The following is a 21,572-nucleotide window of genomic DNA, read 5'->3' as shown; positions in this document are numbered from 1 at the left end:
GAGGGGGGAATACCCTGGTTGGAAGCCTAGGGTTTTGATATCGGTTGTCCCTGTAAAGAGGATAGTTGACACTCAAGGCATAGAGGCAGAACAGAAGTAGACATAGGATCCGATGTGGGAGGCATCACCTGGGTCTGAGGTGCAGACAGAGCTCTCACTAAAACCCTAAAGGCAGACCATCCTGGAGAGGAATAAGGACTCAGATCCAAGAAGCCAAGCCTCTGATCCCTAGTCCATCCCTGCTCCAAGGACAGCCACCCCAAAGCCAAAGTTGGACCCAAACTGACCATCACCGAGGCTCAGAAACCCTTGCAATCAAATGCAGCTCCTCAGACTTGAGGTAGAATCAGCTCCAAGAGCTCCCCACATCTAACTGTATTGAAGAGATCAGAACAAGTCTGGGAAGCAGGGATAAAAAAATCCTTTGATCCAAAGTAGATGGTGCCAGATGACTTGGATCCGAGGGCTCTGAAACCTGGATAGGAGTCAAAGTAGGAAATGGTAGTGGAGGAGTTGTGGATGTAAGGGCTTTGCTGACCTGATAGAGTAGGAGCTGAGAAAAGGGCAGACTGGCTCTACGCCAAGAGGATCTTTCTCACTAGCCTCTCTACATCTTCAGTGAGACTTCCAGGATTGGGTGTATAGAGCAGACTGAGATTTTGGCCTTTCCAAAAATGGAGAATGCACTCAAGATGGAATGGTGTTCAACAAAGGTGAGTACCTTGTTCTAGGCAGAGTCGTTAAGGTTGATCTTGATATGTGTTCCGAGGTCTTCAGATCTGATGAATCTTTACTTTTCAAAGACTTCAGATACAAAGAAACCATCAGATCCAAGGATAGATGTTTGGACTTTTTCAGATCTGAAGCAGGGACTTGATATGAGAATTTTAAAAGAAAGAAAGTAAAAAAACTAACTAACAAGCCTTTAAAAGTTATTTAATAAAAATAAGTTTTTAAAGCTAGTTATCACTCAAAGCTTGAGAGAACCAAGAACCACGTCTTTTCGCTGGAAGCGACAAATAAGATCTGAGTTAATAAGGATTGGTGCATTCTGGGTAAAGGAGAAGTTCGAGATTTCAAAGTTGCCATGAGCTTTTACAATGGCCAAGTCAGACCCAAGGGCTTGGATCCAAACTCGTCAGTTGAAGACAGAATGAAAACTGACATCATCAGATCAAGAAAAATAACCAAAAATCCTGAAGAGGTACTAAAATATTTCAGAAATTTTATGAACATTTGCATAAAGCAAAGAAATGGAAAAATAAAGAAAATGCACATATGGAAGTATTTATGGAAGACGATGCAAGTTAAAGGCAGATGAGGCTCAATAACTAACAGTTAAGATATGAGGAGATGAGATAAAAACAGTGATGTACAATCAATCTTCAGGAAGAGTCTCCAGGCTCAGATGGTAGTCCTGTGGTAGTTTCCTAGTTAAGGGAGAAGAAAGTGATAAAGATCTGGAAGATTTCACTTAACCCTATTTTAAAATAATGAGAAGCACTAACATCTTGGAGGAAAGCTGTGGTGGTGGTTTTGCCTAAAGACAGTAAAGATGCATGAGATGCAGCTTCATAGAGACCCATTTCAAATTCAGACCACGTTTATAAAGTGTTTGTGTAATAGAATGGCAAAGGTGTTACCAAAATTGATAGCTATAACTCAATGTGGTTTTGTGGAAGGGATGCAAACAACTGATAAAATTAATAGGAAGATGATGATCCAGAGGAAAAAAAGAATGTAAGAAAATACCACTGCTTTTAGCAGGTCTTGACACAGAGAAAACTGAAATGTTATGAGTAGGGCAATGGAAGCATACATATTTCCTAATAAAATAAGGTTAATTAGGAGAATATATATGAAGGATCAGAGGCAAGATTTAAAGTGGGAGGGTCCTTCTCTGATAAGTTGTACTTGAACAGAGGGACCAAGTAAGAGTGTCCTCTTTCCCCTTTGTTATTTTCTTTAGATTTACAGCCATTGGTAAAGAAATTAAGGTACTCGGAAATCCACAGATATAAATGGTATGGTAATCAAAAAAGTTAGTTTTATTTGCAGATGATATTATTTTGTACCCAATAAATCCAGAAAAGGACATCTCAGTGCTGTCCAACATTTTGAGATAGTTTCAAGTCTTTCTGGGATATAAAATTAATGAAGATAAAAAAAAAGTTACAGCCATAAATTATGTACTCACACATGAAATGATTCAGCAACATCCATACTTATGGGGACATGAAAAGTAGTAGTATTTAAAAGTATGGATTAAAAAGGCTTCTGTTATGGCAGCTAAGGATAAGTGGGAAGAAACTAAACAAAAGATAATACAATAACAGAGAAACTGGAAGTTCTTGTTTATAGAGATGGACAGTAAGATACAAGCAGTGAAAATGTTTTTTCTTCTCTTTAGTTTTACATATGGGTCATGCATTTTTTATCAACAAGAGAAGTTGTGGACAATAATGAATGAAGAGTTGAAGGAATTTATCTGGGAGGGTAAGGGGGTTAAACCTTCCAAAAGAACTAGGTGGTTTAGGATTACCTGATTTGAAGGGTATTTTAGAGCTAATCAGTTAAGGCTCATATACACAGCACAAGCTGAAGGTTATAGTTCAAACTGGAAAGAGATGACGATCAAGCAGGGCAGAAGTTCTAGAAACAAAGGGGGGAAAGGGGGGTTTTGGATGCAGATCCTTAATGAGAATAACAATAACAGTAGCCTTAGCTATATGGGTTATATCCTGCCAAGGATATAACATCTGTCCAGCTTCCAAAGCTTCAAGGCACCTTCCACACACCCAAACTGTCAGGCAGTTTGAATGAAGCTAAGAGACAAGCCTGCCCGCCAAGCCCTTTAGCTCTTTCCTACCAAGAGAGAGAGAGAGAGAGAGAGGCTGAGCCCTGAAAGGACAATGCTAAGAAGAACAAAAATAAATAACCACAACTTGGCATAAAGCATGGGAGTGGAGGAAGGGAGCAGCTACAACTGCAGAGATCATTCAAACATTTACTGTAACTTTACTTGGACACCTGTACTATGTTCATCATATGATCACTGATGCAGTAGCCTTAGCTATATGGGTAAATTATTCTACTTTAACCGATTTGGGAGGTGGAAGGATAAGATTCCACAAGCCCCTTGAAAATTTTCCTTGCAAAACCTGATATAGACCTAGATATGGAATCCAAGCTTATAGTGATCTATAAAAGTATGCACAGAGATTTTGTTGCTGCTCCTAGAATATTAAAAAAAAACAGATGAAGCCAAGGCCTGCAATAGTTTTGTTGCATTTTAACACAGGTTGTCCCTTCTACTTACCTTCATAAGAAATTTACAATTGCTCCAAAGATCTGAAAGATTTAGTTCTGTCAAGATAGTAATGAGTTGTCTGTGGACATCCAAGTATGAAGTATGCGTTCTCCCTCCTTTTTGGGTTCAGGGAAAAAAATAGGGAGATGGATAGTTTGGCATAAAGAAAATTCAGTTACCACTTTAGGCAGGGATTAGTTCTCAAAGAAACCCTGTCAATGTGGAAAATGAGATAGGGTTGCCTCACCATAAGAGCTTGCAACTCAGTCATTCTTCTTGCAAAGGTCAGGGCAATCCATAAAGCTGCTTTACATGTTAAAAACCTTAAGTCAGCTAGGTGAACTGGTTCAAATGGAGAACGTATTAGCTTTTCTAACACAAAATTAAATCCCATAGAGGTATCGATGATTTTCTTTGAGGTATCTTATGCAAAACTACTTTCAATTTTTTTTTCCCTTTCAGAAACATTCTAACATGAGGCTGCAGTGAAAAGAGGAGGATATATGGGGAGACATGCTGAAATAGCCTTTAATGAACTTTGATAGAGGAGTAGGAAAGGCCACAGGACAGTAACTCAAACATATATTGTAAAAACAGAGAACAACTATCCTTGAATTGGAAAACCGTTTCCATTTGATAATATATGAATTTCTAGTAGCAGGTTTTCTTGCCTCCATTAGTACCTGCGACACATCCTCAGTAAAGAGGTACCTAAAAGGAATTAAGACCTATCATCCAAGGCAGTCAACTAATGTCGACTGGTATCAGGGTGTATCAAACACCCTTGTTTTTGTGTGAATGGGTACACTCTGTGAGAAAGATTGTGATAATTGCCCATGACCATTTCCAAAAGTAGGGAGAACCATGGTTGCCTGGGCCAGAAGGGAGTCGCCACAATGATCTTGGGGGATTCCTTCTGAATCTTCAAATATACCCTGGATAGTAGTGGAAAGTTGGAAAAGCATATAGGACCATTCCTGTCCAAGGAAAATAAAAAGGCATTGGTCTTCCAGACCTTCTTGTGTACAGTCCTGGAGCACTAACTATTTATACAGGATGCAAAGAAGTCTACTTGAGGAACTCCCCAAAGATGGATCAGATCTTGGAAGTCCCCTGATCTAGTTTCCATCTGTGAGGGTTTGCCCTTGTCCTACGTAGCTTGTCTGCCACACAATTAAGCTCTGATAGAATGTAGGATGCCTCTCAAGTGAGTCTGTGCTGTAAAGCTATATCATAAGTTAACATGGCTAGCCTGCAAAAGGGGTATAACCTGGTCCCCTCTTGCTTGTTAATGTACCACATACTGTGGTGCTGTCTAACAACTTGTAGGGGTTCTAGGGACCAAAGATGATTCTGAGAATTGAGTGCCTTGATCAGGTCATGCGTCTATTTTATATTTATGTGCTTGTGTCTGTCCTTGTAGGTACGGGATGTTTTGACCCTGGATAATAGATTAGTTAACATATCAACATAATATAAAAAAAATATTTAATTGATGGAAAACATGTTATAAAGTAACAGTAATAACATGTTAAAACAGAACACTAGTTATATGTTAAAGATTTAAATGTTATATTTATACTAACCAATGTAATAATTAAATAAAATAAAAATATTAATAAAAAATATATTTACAATGAAAAATTAACAGTGTTATTATTGAATAATTGATTAATTAATAACTTAATGATAAAGTACTTAAAAGAATATATTTGGAGTCAAATAGTCTGGGGTCAAACTGTCAACTAAAAAAATCACATATACAGTACATATAAATTTATACATGAAATTGTATAGAAATGCATTAGGGTCGAACCGTCCGGGGGTGAACAGTCCTGCTTCCACTTTGAAACATGGAGGGAGAAAGGGAGACCAGAATTTAGAGATATATTCTGTCTCTGCCAAGTGATTTCTCTACTGACAACCCTAGCAGTGGAATTTGGAAAAACAAAGGGTGCTGGTGCTGGGACCAAACAGACATCGGACACCACTGAATCCTTCTCTTTTGAAGTCTTGCCTGAGCTATCCTGAGAATCATAGAAGCCATGAGACCCAAGATCCTGAGATATTCCCTCACAGTGATCAAAGTCTGACTGGAAAACCTTAAAAAACAGATCTAGGCATAGATCTGAACTGTGGCGTCTAGCTGCCATCCCAGAAACACAATCCTGTGAGAAGTAGTCAAGAAAATTTTTGAATGTTGTCTTGGAATTCCAGCTTGTGTAAGAGAACTCTCACCCAATATAGAGATTCTTAGCACTTTGAAAAAGAATATGCAAAGATAAGCAAATCCTCTAAATATAGAAAAAATGTGGATACTCTGTAGCCTGCAATGAGCTATAACTGATGCTAGACACATTGAGAACACTCTTGGTGTCGTGGAATGTCCAAAGAGTAAGGCAGAGAACTGACAATGTGATCCACACACAAAAAACCTTAAATGCTTAAAATCAGGATTAAGAGGGATGTGATGAGCATCTTTTAAATGTAAGAGGTAACAGGTTGTGAAGTGACATAATTTTGAATTTGGGCATTATCATAAAGAGGATTAGGAAAGAAGGATCCAGAATTGGTCTCCAAGCATTGTCTTTCTTTGATACTAAAACATCCATGAATAAAAACCTTTCCTCACCTGAGAAGGGGGGGGGGACTGGTTCTATCATACCCTGGGACAGCATGTGATGAAGGACAAGTAAAAATTAAACAGTCTGGTCTGTAGGATGAGGAATTACCCTTTGGAAAGGAAGAATTTCCTCACACTGTTATCTGTAACCTTGACAAATGATCTTCAGAAATCATCTGTCTGAAACTATCTGTTGCCAAAGAGAAAAGTAGTGAGTCAGGCTTTCTAGAATATAAATTAAGGTGTTAGTTTGGGATGGGGGGAACAAAGTATCTTTAACAGTCTTTCTGACTTACTGGACTGTCCTTTGTTTTTGGAGCTTTCAGAATTCTTCTTGGAACCCCTTGTCATTTCTTCTTAAATGTTTGTTTACTTGTATTTTGCTGAAATGGTTTATTTTGTTTCTTACCAAAATTGGATGAAGATTTAGAGAATCCCTTGGAAAATTTGGAAAAAAATGGCCTAAAAGAAATCCTCCTGTATCAGCATTCTTCCGAGCATTGCCCTTTCAGGGCTCTGCCTCCCTGTATCTATTGGTAGGAAAGCTTTGACGGGCTTGGCACCCAGACTTGTCTCTTAGTCTACTCCATTCAAGCTACCTGACAGTTTGGGTGTGAGGAAGTTGCCTTGAAGCTTTTTGATCACCTCTAAAGCAGAGGGGCCAAAAAAAACAAATCTCTATCCAGAGGATAATTAAAAATCTCCTTTTTAACATAATCTGGGAGCTTCTAAGAACAAAGACATGCAAACCTCTTCAAAACAGTATCAGTGGCCATAGTCCTTGAAGTATCAACAGAGTTATTCACATACCGTATATAATGAGTAGTGACTTAAACAATAGAAGACATTAAATTTCTCACCAGAAGAAAATTCAGACAAAAAATGAAGTTACGTACTCACCATAATGCTCCATGTCACTTGTTCAACTCGCCTTCATTCTTACTGATGGGTTCAGAGCCGATCCTTGGCTCCGACTCGGACAACTGCAAAAGCTTGAGGTCTTCAACCATCTCGAGGCCAACTCCCTATCCCATGATGCACCTTGTGCTTCCCTCAGATCTTGTTTGCTGCCAACAGGCTACATACTACTAGTAATATGCTACCATATAAACTGGATAAGAGACAATAAACTATGACATGGATGGAATCTCGGTCATCAAGAAGCTTGGATGGGGGTCGGAGGGTGGGACGTAAGAATGAAGGCGAGATGAACAAATCATATGGAACGTTATGGGGAGTACATAACTTCTTTATGTGAAGTTGTTCTATCTCACCATTCATTCTTACTAATGGGTAGCGTCCCAAGCACCATCTTTCTCGGGTGGCTCATGGGAGAATATTTTTCAAGACAGTGGGACTAAAGAAGCCCTGTCCCTGGAGTCCTTGTCTACTTTGTAATAAGTGATGAAGGCATGAGGCCCTGACCAAGTAGCTGCTGCACAAATAGTATCTAAAGGTAATTTAGCCATAAAGGCGGACGCAGGAGATATAGTTCTAATAGAGTGGACTTTTATTCTCTGTTGTAGAGGAGTATTCACTTAACTGTAAGTGAAGGATATACAATCTGATAGCCATTTTGATAAAGTGTTTTTTGCCACTGGAGCACCTTTTTTAACTCTGAAAAGGAGACAAAGAGCTGATCTGTTTTCCTGAAATGTTTGGCCCTGTCTAAAATAGAATCAAAGTTGTCTGTGAGCATCAAGTTTGTGCAGCATATGTTCCATCTTACTAGTGTATTTTGTGAAAAATACAGGCAGTTCAATAGCTTGGTTGAGATTTGTCTCTGAGCAAACTTTAGGCAAGAATTAAGGATTCATCCTGAGTGAGACTCTGTCATTATGGAAAATCAAATTAAGGTGTTTTTAATGGACAAGGCCTGTAACTCTGAAACCCTCCTAGCACAAGTAATAGCTATTAAAAATATGGTTTTCCATGATAGATATTTCAAGTCACAAGATGCTGCTGGTTCAAAGGATCGCAGGATTATACAGGAAAGAACAAAATTTAGGTTCCATGGCATAGCTGGAGTTTTGGTCTCAAATGGACAGTACCCTTGAGAAAAGCTTTGGAGAGTCTATGTGACATAATATTAGACCCCTGCTCACCTAGATGAAAGTTAGCAATTGCTGCCAATTAACTCTAATGGTTGCTGCCGCTGCCCCTTCATTGAAAAGTGTAATCAAAAACTCCAGAATGAATGAAACTGAAGCCAGGTATGGATCAATATTGTTCTGAAGTGCCCATATAGAAAACCTTTTCCATTGACTAAGATATAACTTCCTGGTAGACGATTTATGAGAGTATGTTAAAATATATTGAGACGCAGCTGACAGATTGTGAATTCTGGCTATGTTTGGAATTGGAGCAGCCAAGCTGTCAGTTTGAGGGACTGAAGAGAAGGGTGGAGAGCCCCTGATGAATGAGTCAAGAGATCTGGCACTGGGTCCAGAATCCAAGGTTCTTCCAATAGATGAGGCTGGAGGAAGGGGAACCAAACTGGAAGAGGCCAGTAAGGGGCTATTAGAATAATGGCCCTTCCCAGAGCCTTGGCTTTCTGTAAAACGTTGGGTATCAGAGGGAAAGGAGGGAAGGCATAAAGGAGACCCAGAGGCCAATTGTGTACAAGAGCATCCCTTGGGGTATCCCCCGGAAGGGGGATTAGGGCAAAGTAGCTGCTGCATTTTGTGTTTGTTGGAGTTGCAAAGAGATCGCAGCAAGACTGGCCCCATCTGCGGAATATCCTTTCCATTATTTCTTCTTTTAGAGACCACTCATGAGGCAAAAGAATTGCCCTGCTCAGCTTGTCTGCTATCACACTGGATCTCCATGGGATGTGCATTGCTATCAGAAAGCGCTGAGTGGAAGCTGCCCATTGCTATACTCTCAGGGCCTCTTGACACAAGGGATAAGATCTAGTTCCTCCTTGTTTGTTTATGTACCAGACCATTGATATATTGTCTGTCTGAATTCCAATAGTTCCCAGAAGGAGAGAGTCTTGAAAAGAGCAATGCTAGAAGTACCGCTCTCATCTCCAGAACACTGATATGCAGGTGAGCCTTGTATCTGTTCCACGTGACTTGGGCTGTTTTTCCCTGATAATGCTCCCCCCACCTCATCAGGGACGTGGTCACCGTGGCTATGGGAATGGGTAGAACAAAGGGGTGACCTAGAGTTACTTGGTGAGATGTCAGCCACCACTAAAGGTCCTTCTTGCAGGAATTTGTTATCAGGATTTTATGCAACATTCGGAGTTCTTGAAAAGACCATTGCGTAAACAGGAGCCACTGTAGTACAAGCATATGCATCTGACCCAAAGGAATCGCAATGATCGCTGCTGCCATTGTCCCTACCAATTTAAGTACCATTAAAACGGGCTTTTTCTCTTGGAAGCAGGTCCAGAACCAGATTTTATAGAACACAAACCCTTTCTGTTGGAAGGTTTAAAGTCACAGTAATGGTATTTAGCTCAGCTCCTATAAAAACGTTATGTTGCGATGGAGACAAGGCAGATTTTTCTGAATTTATAGTAATCCCCAACTGACTGCAGAGGTTCAAAGTTGTGTCCCTTGCTTGTATGAGTTGATGCCTGGTGGTGGCAGTGAGGAGCCAGTCATCTAGGTATGGAAACACCTGGAATCCCAAATGTCTCAAATGAGCTGTGCCCACTGCCATGCATTTGGTGAACACTCTTGGGGCTGTAGTGCAACCAAAGGGCAGAGCACGAAATTAATAATGACTGGCTCCCAGCTGGAAGTGCAGATGATCTCTGGATGGCCTGTCCATTTTTATGTGGTGTACCAATCCTGGAGATCTATCGAGCACATCCAATTGTCTTTCCCTAAAAAGGGAAGTACTGAATGTAGCATGACCATCTGGAACTTTGTCTTTCTTACCGACTTGTTTAGTCTGCTGAGATCCAAAATGAGCCTCCAGTCCCATGTTTTCTTTGGAAATAAAAAGAACCTTGAGTAAGTTGAGTAAGTTCTGGATCATCTTTGGTCTGCTGGAACTGGCTGGATGACTCTTTTTTTCCAGCAACCTTTGAATCTCAGGCTGCTTGTTCCCTATGACTGGGTGGAACGCCTGGGATTTTCCTTATTGGGGGAGGGAGGCAAAGGGAATTGAGTATCCTCTGGATACGATGCGTTGTACCCAGCTGTCTCTTGTTATTTTTAGCCAGGCATCTGGGTACAAACAGAAGTGTCCCCCGACTGCCTCCAGAGATGGACAGGTGGGCCTCCTCTCAGGAGCGCTGATAGGGCTTCCCAAAGAACTGGTCTCTGCCGCTCTGGTTTAGTGGACCCCCTCTGCCATGTGTGCAGAGTCTTCCATTGTTACCCCCTCTTCTGCCTCTAGAGGGGGGGTTCACCATGAGTGTCCTGGAAAGCTCCTTGAGTTTTATGGAACCACATCTTCCCACCCTTCTGACCTTTGAGGTAAGGTCTGGTAGGGGTGGAAAAGCAGACTCCGACAGCAGACAGAGTCTTTCCATCCTGTTGATTCCTGGTAAGAGTTTCCTTCACTTTGGGTCCAAAAAGGGATGAGCCATCAAAAAGGTTGTTAATAAAGGATGACTTAAAAGGCACTGCAAAGGAACATAAGCGCATCCAGGAATGTCTCCTAAGAGCAATTCCTGTACCCGCTGCCCTACTTGTTCCATCAGCTGCATAGGAGACCAGACACATGGAAGAGTTTACAGGAGAATTTAGGGTAGTGAGCTGAGAAGTTACTTTCTCGGACACCCGCACAGCTACTGAACCCTGTAGAGTATCTCCTAGTTCTTTCAGGAGATCCCTTTGTAACCTTGTAAAGTGTGTTAGATAGTTCAGTGATCGGAGAGCAAAAGTTGCTGAACTAAACATGCACTTACTATATCTGTCCATGATCCTAGAATCCTTATTAGGAGGATGGACAGATGTAGAAGTTTCTGACCGTTCCTTCTTGGTGGCTGCCGCCACCACCATAGCATCAATGGGTATTCCTTTTGTCAGGAAGATCTTGTCCTGGGGGGAAGTTATAAATTTATTAGGCCTCCTAGGGACAGGCTCCATGGTATCCAGGGACTCCCACGGCCTTCTAGAGATTAGCTCAATCAACTCAAAGGGTGAAGGCACCCAAGAGGTGGAGGGCTGAGACCCAAAAGCCTTCAGGAGCACTGACTCCTCATCAGTAGGGTTAAGGGACTTCCAGTCACCACTCTGCTTAAGAATTTCCAGGATATCTGCAAAGGAGATATCCTCCGAGGGGGACCGTGGGGACCCTTCTGACTCATCTAAGTCAGTGTCCGAAGTGACGGATTCCTGTGGGGAGTCCAGATGCGGCCTGTCTTGCAAAGTCTCTTCCTGGGAACCTCTTCAGTGGGAGCTTCTGGAGTGGTCTCGGAAAAGCAGAGCTCTCCCAGGGTCTCTATGCTTTAGAGGGATATGTGAAGAAGAGGTAGACACTGGTGCTCTGGGGGAAGGAGCAACTGGTTCTGATGGTGTGGATGTCGGCGCAGACAACACCCTCCTCATAGCATCCAAGGCACCTCGGTCCTGACGTGAGGAAACCCCTAGGTCCGAAGATATGGAAGATTCTCTCGGTGACAGAACAGAGGGCTCCGAGCCAGAGGCTGGAGCAGAGCTCACCCGAGCAGAAGCCCCAAGAGGTAAAGTCGGAACCAAAAAAATCATTCTAACTATCCTCCCCAGACCTGACCAGTGAGCGTCGGCTCCTAGACCCTTCAGCCGGCACCAAAGATGTCAGGGTTGTCGGGACCGACAAGACTGAAGTAGGCATTGGACCCGAAGGCTCCACAATTATCAGCTCCGAGCACTCCAACTCCGAAACTTCGAGATGGATCGGAGGAGGAACAGAAGATGGTGGGGGGGATTTTGTCAGTTCTGAAGTCCCAGGGATCGGCCCCGGTAAACGTTTGGTAAGTGCCGGTGTCTGCAGAAGCCTCTGCACCACACGATCCACGTCCATATCTGAAAGCGTGCTTGAGGACCGAGAAGAATAAACAGATGAAGCCACCGACTGTAACATTGGGGACTTCAAGGTAGGAGATACCGGCTCCAATACCGAGGACCAGCTCCTAACCATAGCAACAGTAGGCTCAATGACAGTGGAGCCAATGTTAAAGATTTTTCTGGCCTTGACTTACAGGTCGACGTGCTTTTCTTCGGTTCCAAGGAACTTGAAGAAGTTTTAAAGTTTCTGTCACAGTTCTCCTTATCCAGTGACTCCTGAAAAAAGGATTTCAATAGACATCTATCCATTACTTTTGTCTTACATTCATACAACACCCTGGAACTAAAAGAGTGGCATATGGAACAGTCTTCCTGTAGGTAAATCTCACCTAGATAATATACACTATCAGTATGTCCATCAGTGATGGACATTTATTGACCACATCTGGGGCATTTTTTAAATCTGTTGAGACATATTTGGCAACTAACAGTAACAGCTAGACAAAAAAGGAAGCCTATAGAAAAAAACAGGCTTGTCAACAACAGTAACTTCTACTATACATACCAACAGTAACTATTTAGATTAACAATACTAACTCTAATACTAGCAATGAGCTATTTATGAAAATGTAATATATCAAGGCCTGGCCAACAAAAACGGCCACAATAATGCTAAGGCACAAAGTCCTAGCCCTCTAAGTTAAATGGGCTCTAAAATTACACACACACAAGGCTTATATCAACTACTACTACCTTATAAGAAAAAGTAGCCTATGGGTTAGGGAGATAACTAAGGCCTAAAAATAAGGCCATGACAATAAACTAAGAAAAGGATTCTAGAGTACACTAAGAAAATACCTAAACTAATTTAGAAAGGAAACTTATGAAATACACTTATCTACTAAAGAAACTTACCAAGAAAATGAGTAACATATATAACTTTCACTGGCCAGAACTGGTGAACGTCCAATCTAGTTGCAGCGACAAACGAAATCTGAGAGAAGCACAAGGTGCATCATGGGATAGAGAGTTGGCCTTGAGCTGGTTAAAGACCTTGAGCTTTTGTAGTTGGCCGAGTCAGAGCAGAGGATCGGCTTCAAACCCACCAGTAAGAAAGAATGGCGAGACAAAACAACTTCACATTATTCCTTATACTTAAGTCAAGTCATACTTTAACATACGAGTCTGATAATTCAAAATTTTGAAAATCCAAGTTGCAGAAGCATACAACTTTTCCCATATTTACCAGAAAACATAGGATTGAAAGTAAGTGTTTAGCATCAGAAGGATTAACTGTAATTTTAGGTGCTGATCAGGTTTGGGAAGAGTGTATAAAAACTTAAGAAATTCAAGGTGAAGCAAACGCAGGCAGGAAGTAGTAAATCCACACAGTTTATTTAGAGGAATAAGCGCTTATTCCTCTAAATAAACTGTGTGGATTTACTACTTCCTGCCTGGATTTGCTTCACCTTGGATTTCGTGGTTTCTTTTGTTCCTGTTTGGATTGGATGTTTGGGATGAAAACGCTTATTCCTCTAAATAAGCTGTGTGGATTTACTACTTCCTGCCTGTGTTTGCCTCACCTTGGATTTTGTGGTTTCTTTTGTTCCTGTTTGGACTGCTGTATAAACACTTAAGACTGAAGAACTTTAGACATCCTATCTGCCTTTTTAGGAGCAGCTTGCTGACTGTGAGAAAAATGGCAGGCAGTTACATATACACATACTCCAAAGCAGTGAAAACTGGGCACAGGTTCTTGAACTTCCTTTTTGTAACGACTCAACGTAGTTCCTGAGGGACTGAGAAAGTTCCATGTTTACTCAATGAAAACACTGGCACATTCTAGAAACAGTCTCAGAAAAAGAGGAAGAGAAACCTCCACATGGAGAATCAGAAAATGAGCTATCTTCTGAGTCTGAATCAGAAATCTGAGGATAAACCCTATATCTGTCCTTTCATCTACCTGACCTCACTTCAGGAAAGGAAGTATTCCTCTTTCTTTTACCAGAAACTACCTAGGACCAATAGCTTTAATTACACCCTGAGCCAGATCCAGAAAACTACTACTTTCTAAAAAAATTTGAGGAGGAGCAGATACATGCTTAGCTTTCTGCTTATTTTTGATAGGACAATGGGGCCAACAGTGTTATTAGTGGCAGCAACTTCCCTAAGGGTGAGCACAACATTCTGACAAATCAGGGAAGCCTTCCCTGTTCCTTCTCCTAGGACCAACAAGAGTGGTTCTTCTTTACCCATTGAGGGGCTCCAACAACCAGAGGACATGGCTAACACAGACATTCGGGGTAAAAGATGAGTTATCTGAGGCACAACAAATGACCACAGTAGTCACTCACCTGTGACTGAGGCAAATTGCTATCCTGCTTTGGTAGCAAAGACTGTTTGCTTAACTTTTTCTTTTTGTGGCCGAAAGAAGGACAGACCATGGGAATGACAGCTTGTTCTATGGTCAAGCCTAAAATGGTGCCTCTTTTTACCAGGGAAAAGAAGCAGCAAATGCCAGAATAAATAAAAAAGTATTTAAAATATAATTGTTCCACAAACGCATTAAAAAAGGACTTTAAAACAGTATGTCAGGTCCACAAATTAAAATAAACACAATTTCCCCACAGAAAACGTGTTTTCAGTTAGTTTGAACACCTTTTAAAATGACAGGAAGAAAAAGAATTTTTGTTTAAAAGTACAGTACATTAAAACACAAACTCCTACCTTTAAAATAACTTTCCTAAAGAGGAAAGTATAAATAATAATCAAAATTATTGCATGGAAGTTTTCTTTCACCAAACAGAACTTATCTGCCCAGCAAAGGGACAGCACAAGCTGACCTTCAATCTTCGAAAGCCTCAAAGAAGCATACTCTTCAGCAGCAGTAAAGTTCTGAAGGGTTCAGTGCCAAAACGTGCCTTTTAGTCAACTCCACTCGAACTCCCTGATAGTTTGGGCACATGGAAGATGCCCTGAAGCTTTGGAAGTTGGCTGGCAGTTATATCCTTGGCAGGATATAACCCATATACCCAAGGCTACTGCAGCAGTGATCAATAGGATGAGCATCAAAATATATCAAATCAATCTCTATGACCAAAGCAAACTGTTAGGCCTGGATGGTAGAGAAGGATGATGGAAGAAAGGTTTCCATTACAATAAGGTCTTAGTACAGTAAAATATACCCTCACAAGTCTACTGGATACTAAATGGCCTGGGCAATGCAGCACTTACCTTTTTTTTCTCCTTCTCCTTGATGGTATTTTCTTGCCCATCTGGAAACTGGAAAGCATTTTCTGATCCAGTAGACAAAAGTGGTGGCTGAACCTTGCTGAGAATCTTTGAGCAAAGCTGGAGGCAGTTAGTAAGTTCAGATAAATTTAATGCCTGTAGGTGACTTGTAAGTGCAGAAACCATTCTCAGCAGCAATTGAGGAAGATGTTCTGTTTGGATTTCAATGTATGTTTCCTTAATCAAGAAGAAAAGAAACATTATGTTTTAGAAAAAAAAACACATTCCTAAAAGCACTTATTTAGTAAACACTACGCTATACGAAAACCAAGAATAACGATGAAGAACTGCTATAGCAATAGTCTGTTTCACAAAAGGTGACAAATCATAGGTATAACCAACCCTTCTACCCAAACAATGGTAAGCATAATTCTCCAGTAACAGTGTGTGGATGTACATAATTTTCGACTTGAAATCCTTATCTAATTACACCATAGAGCAATACAATATGGTAACCCAGTTATAAGATTTGATACTTAAATATTGGTTATCAAACATATAACTCTGAAACCTGGCTCCATTTTACAGATGGATAAAGCCCTGACTACATCCCAGATGACCTAAGTTCAAACAGTAGCAATGATGCTGGGAGAGAAGAATGGTGGGTGGGAGTAAAACTGAGCAGTTTCCACTAGCTCTCATTCTTGAGAGAAGAGGGCATGACTTCTGGCCATTTGTCTGCTCCAATGGGAATACAGCCTTGTACAATGAGAAAAGCAGCAAATCAGGGGACATAGGTTGGTGATTTCAAATCAGTGATAAAAGCCATCAGCAGAGTGTGTGCATGTGTGTGTGTGTATCTATGCTCGCTCTGCATGCGCATGGGAGCAGACACACTTACATGGATGCATACAATAGCCTATGAAATACAGTTACGGACCTAAGGGATGTGGTTAGGGACATATTACAAACTTCTCCATAGCCTGAATGAACAGAATAAAGCCATGTAGTTACTGGGGTACAGACTGGGTTCTGTCCTGAAACAAGAAAAGCTCCAGTCTAGGGGATGGAGAATCCAGACTCTCAAGCCACAAGAACAAGGATGCCCTCCCTTGGCATCTAGCAGACGCACGGGTACAGGTGGAATACAAACTGGAACCTTGTTCCCATTTGTCTGTTGCCCATCATCTTCCTCCCAGATAATTGGACTATTCATTCCTCATCAGTGCAGTGAAAGTTAACCAGGAAGAGCCATTATCCAGAAAGCCATGCGGTATGGCATGCATTTTCTTTGTTTTCTCCACAGCCCTAACTTTTTCACCTGGCTAGCTACCACACAGAGGACAGCAATGGGCTGTCTATAAAGATGTCCCTGCACTTCCCTTAAGGGTCATTCTCTCAAAGCAGCCTTGCCACTCCCACCCACTCACAGCATGAGCTGTGGTCTATTCAACAGGGAGACTGTACCACCAGCGAAAAACATATATGCAAAAAATGTTTAATTTAAACTGCATCTAAGTATCCCATATGTAAACATCAAATTACCTCTAAGACTCATGTTTTGCTCACGTGGATCTGGTTTCTAGAAGACTGACATAGTGCAAAACAGCAGTCTATTTACACATTTTACCTCAAATTAAAACAGGCTAACCTGAAATAACACAGAAAGAACAGACACATTTCTTTTTTTGGCATGCTCATACAGAAAAATAAGTTACTTCAGGACATCAGTAGAAGATAAAATGTCATACCTGACAAGGCACTCTCATACTTCTAGTAGGCTTGAAAGTAAGGAAATAAAAGAATTGAAGAAGATAAGGTAAGCTTAAGAGTATAGTTTGGAAAAATTATATACTGTCTACTCACTTTCTGTTTTACTTGCACATACTGTCACTGTCTCACTAATTAAAATACATATCAGAATCAAAGGGTTTAATTTTGTAGCTCATTTACCTGAATGTCAAATATAAAATTAAGTGAAATAATCTAAGTATGCATGATCTGTTAAGTAAAATACACACGTATGGACAAATTGGTGAAAAGAAGTAATAAAAGTTTTAACAGTATAGGCAAGCACCTCATTCCCTTGGTAAAACAAGAACATTATCTTATATAGTTAACTTTGTGCACAGTTACTTCACTGTTCTTACCAAAGACACAATATCCAATAAGAAATCCACTAGCAGACAGAAATGGGTCAGGGAAAGATCTGATGACTCTCCATTACTACCATCACACCTGGTATGAAGCCGGGCATTTAATGTTCTCCTGTAAATAAAGGGTTCACAGTGAAACCAGAATGTTTTTATAACAAGGCATTAAATGCAGAGTGTACTGTTGTGTTACCTACCTGCAACATTCTTCAAACCAACGAGAAATATAATCCCACATATAGTACGGTTCAAAAGAATTGAAAAGAAGGTTGGCAGTCTTAATCAGCTCTGCTGTTTTTTTGTTTTCTCTTAACTTGCTGAAAACATAAGAACAGTCATTCAGTACATTAGTCTGAAAAACTTCAAGCTACATTGGATGAAATCATTAAGAAATGCATCTAATAATTACAAAGATCCTCTCAGAAACTCAAAGCATTACATACCTTTTCACTCAGTACTGCAGCTTATACAGATTTCTTGTGAAAATAGTATTTTTTCAAGTTGCAGCTACCATCACAGTGAAATAGTACACCTCATCCTCAGCAATTCACTGTACAAAAATCACTATGAATGACAGACACAGTGAAGGGCCACCAAAGGAAATACCTTTGACAATAACAGTACAAGTTCAAAAACAGCAACCCTTCAAGGGGTTCCACAAATATAACCAGCAAAGAACACTTTCAATTTCCAAAGTAGTGTGGTGAAGTTATGCCTTTTTTTGGAAAGGGATAATGATGAAGCAGGGAGGGGGTTCAAGAAAGAGAGAGAGAGAGATTCTGGATGCAGATCCTGAGGAGGATAACAACCACCATACAGAATCATCATCATCTTTCGGCTCTTCCTGTTAGGGGTCGCCACAGCGGATCATCTGTTTCCATTTCTTCCTGTCCTTTGCATCTTGCTCTGTCACACCAACCACCTGCATGTCCTCTCTCACCACATCCATAAACCTTATCTTAGGCCATCCTCTTTTCCTGTTACCTGGTAGCTTCATCCTTAGCATCTTTTTCCCAATATACTCAGCATCCCTCCTCAGGACATGTCCAAACCAATGTAATCTTGCCTCTCTGGCTTTGCCTCCAAACCTTCCAACCTGGGCTGACCCTCTAATATAATTATTCCTAATCCTGTCCACCCTTGTCACACCAAGTGCACATCTTAATATCTTTAACTCTGCCGCATCCAGCTCTAACTCCTGCCTTTTTTGTCAATGCCACTGTCTCCAACCAATATAACACAGCTGGTCTCACTACCCTCTTGTAGACCTTCCCTTTCACTCTTACTGGTACTCGTCTGTCACAAATCACTCCTGACACTCTACTCCACCCACTTCATTCTGCCTGTACTCTCTTCTTCACCACTCTTCCACACTCACCATTACTCTGAACTATTGATCCCAAGTATTTAAACTCATCCACCTTTGACACCTCTACTCCTTGCATCCTCACCATTCCTCTATCCTCCCTGTCATTCACACACATATATTCTGTTTTAGTCCTGCTGACTTTCATTCCTCTTCTCTCTAGAGCATATCTCCATCTCTCCAGGGTCTCCTCCACCTGTTCCCTACTCTCACTACAGATCACAATGTCATCTGCAAACATCATAGTCCATGGGGACTCCTGTCTGATCTCGTCTGTCAACCTGTCCATCACCACTGCAAATAAGAAAGAGCTCGGAGCTGATCCTTCATGTAATCCCACCTCCACTTTAAACGCATCTGTCACTCCCACCGCAGACCTCACCGCTGTCACACTACCCTCGTACATATCCTGTACCACTCTTACATACTTCTCTGACACTCCTGACTTCCTCATACAATACCACAACTCCTCTCTAGGCACCCTGTCATATGCTTTCTCCAAGTCTAAAAAAACACAGTGCAACTTCTTCTGACCTTCTCTGTACTTCTCCATCAACACTCTCAGAGCAAACATTGCATCTGTAGTGCTCTTTCCTGGCATGAAACCATACTGCTGATCACTAATCATCACATCCCTTCTTAACCTAGCTTCCACTACTCTTTCCCATAACTTCATGCTCTGACTGATCAATTTAATCCCAATGTAGTAACTACAGCTCTGCACATCACCCTTACTCTTAAAAATCGGTACCAAAACACTTTTTCTCCATTCCTCAGGCATCCTCTCACTTTCCAAAATTTCATTAAACAATCCTGTTAAAAACTCCACTGCCATTTCACCTAAACACCTCCATGCTTCCACAGGTATGTAATCTGGACCAACAGCCTTTCCATTCTTCATCCTCTTCATAGCTATCCTTACTTCCTCCTTGATAATCCATTGCACTTCATGATTCACTATCCCCACATCATCCAACCTTCTCTCCCTCTCATTCACTTCATTTATCAACCCCTCAAAGTATGCTTTCCATCTCCTCAACACACTCTCCTCGCTTGTGAGTATGTTTCCCTCATTATCCTTTATCACCTTAACCTGCTGCACATCTTTCCTAGCTCGGTCCCTCTGTCTAGCCAATCGGTACCGGTCCTTTTCTCCCTCCTTAGTGTCCAACCTTTCATACAACTCTTCATATGCCTTATCCTTAGCCTTCACCACCTCTCTCTTTGCCATGCACCTCATCTCCTTATACTCCTGTCTACTTTCTTCATCTCTCTGACAATCCCACTTCTTCTTTGCTAACCTCTTTCTCTGTATACTCTCCTGCACTTCCTCATTCCACCACCATGTCTCCTTGTCGTCCTTCCTCAGTCCAGATGTCATACCAAGCACCTTTCTAGCCGAATCCCTTACTAGCTCTGCTGTAATTACCCAGCTATTTGGTAACTCTTCACTGCCACCTAGTGCCTGTCTAAATTCTTCCCTGAACTCCACTTCACAATTACCCTTTTTCAGTTTCCACCATTTGATCCTTGGTGCTGCCCTCACACTCCTCCTCCTCTTCTTGATCACCAACGTCATCTCACAAACCGCCATCCTATGCTGCCTAACTACACTTTCCCTGGTCACCAATTTTACAGTCTCCATTCTCCTTCAAACTGGCCCTCCTACATAAGATATAATCCACCTGTGTGCATCTTCCTCCACTCTTGTACGTCATCCTATGCTACTCCCTCTTGTTAAAATACGTATTCACCACAGCCATGTCCATCCTTTTCACAAAATCCACTACTATCTGACCTTCTACATTCCTTTAACACCATACCTACCCATCATTTCCTCATCCCCTCTGTTCCTTTCACCAACATGCCCATTGAAATCTGCTCCAATCACCACTCTCTCACCCTTGCGTACAGTCATCACGACTTCATCCAACTCACTCCAAAATTTTTCTCTCTTGTCACACCCAACTTGTGGAGTATATGCACTAACAACATTCATCATTACACCATCAATTTCCAGCTTCATAAACATCACTCTATCCGACACTCTTTTCACCTCCAAAACACTCTTAGCATACTGTTCCTTCAGGATAACCCCTACGCCATTTCTCCTCCCATCCACACTATGATAAAACAATTTGAACCCACCTCCGATACACCTAGCCTTAACTCCCCTTCCATTTGGTCTCTTGCTCACACAATATACCAACCTTCCTTCCTTCTGTCCATCATATCGGCTATCTCTCTCCCTATACCAGTCATACTGCCAACAAAGTTCCGACCCTCACTACCACAGTCCTAGCCTTTCTCCTCTCTTCTTGCCTTCAGCCATGCCTTCCACCTCCTCTCCTCCTTCAGCCAACCATACAGAATATTACATTCATAAAGTATCAAAAAGTGTTCTAAAAACTCAGCCAGCACGAAAACGGAGAAAGGAGATTTTGTGAAAGAGATAATAGTCTTTAAAAAAATACATAGTTTAAAAATTTCTTCCGAAAGCAGATGTCTAAATGAATACAGCCAAAGTTTAAGTTATTAACATTAATGAGTGGGCAGGAGGTGCTTACATCGCTTTGGGTTCCAGCTCTAATTATCTTGGATTATTGTAGGTAAGAAAAAATTAAACTATGTAAACTATTAAAACTATGTATTTATAAAGGCTGCAAAACAAACTTTTCTTTTCACACAGAAAAGTGATCATATGCATAAAAATGTATGCAGACACTTTTCTGTTTGAAAAGAAAAGTTCTTTTCACACCTTTAGACATGATCCTTAAGTGATAATTTAATAAAAGTTAATTTAAAAAAGCTTGCAGTTTTCCTTTCTGTGGATGTTATAGTTATTAAAAGAACAGTACAGTTGTGTACACTTACCATAAATGTAGATGTTCAGGTGTATTCACTGTTGCAGTAATCACATTTGGGTTATCCCTGCCAG

At 41.1% G+C, this 21,572-nt stretch overlaps 1 protein-coding gene across 1 annotated transcript in view; it reads right to left on the bottom strand.

The window, feature by feature from the left end:
* Nucleotides 1–21,572, bottom strand: part of DOP1A (DOP1 leucine zipper like protein A) — a 2,183,138-nt gene that overhangs the window by 1,166,681 nt on the left and 994,885 nt on the right. The window contains exons 11-14 of the mRNA XM_044073353.1: nucleotides 17,466–17,585; nucleotides 17,266–17,383; nucleotides 16,867–16,896; nucleotides 15,119–15,352 (exon numbers count right to left, since the gene is read on the bottom strand). Coding sequence (XP_043929288.1) covers nucleotides 15,119–15,352; nucleotides 16,867–16,896; nucleotides 17,266–17,383; nucleotides 17,466–17,585 — 502 coding nt within the window. The remainder of the gene's footprint in view (nucleotides 1–15,118; nucleotides 15,353–16,866; nucleotides 16,897–17,265; nucleotides 17,384–17,465; nucleotides 17,586–21,572) is intronic.

The sequence above is a fragment of the Protopterus annectens genome, chromosome 1.part1, assembly GCF_019279795.1.
Source record: "Protopterus annectens isolate FY-2018-M chromosome 1.part1, PAN1.0, whole genome shotgun sequence".
Taxonomy (NCBI): Eukaryota; Metazoa; Chordata; order Ceratodontiformes; family Protopteridae; genus Protopterus; species Protopterus annectens.
Note: the sequence above shows the minus strand (reverse complement) of the source record. Positions and strands in the feature narration are given on the sequence as shown.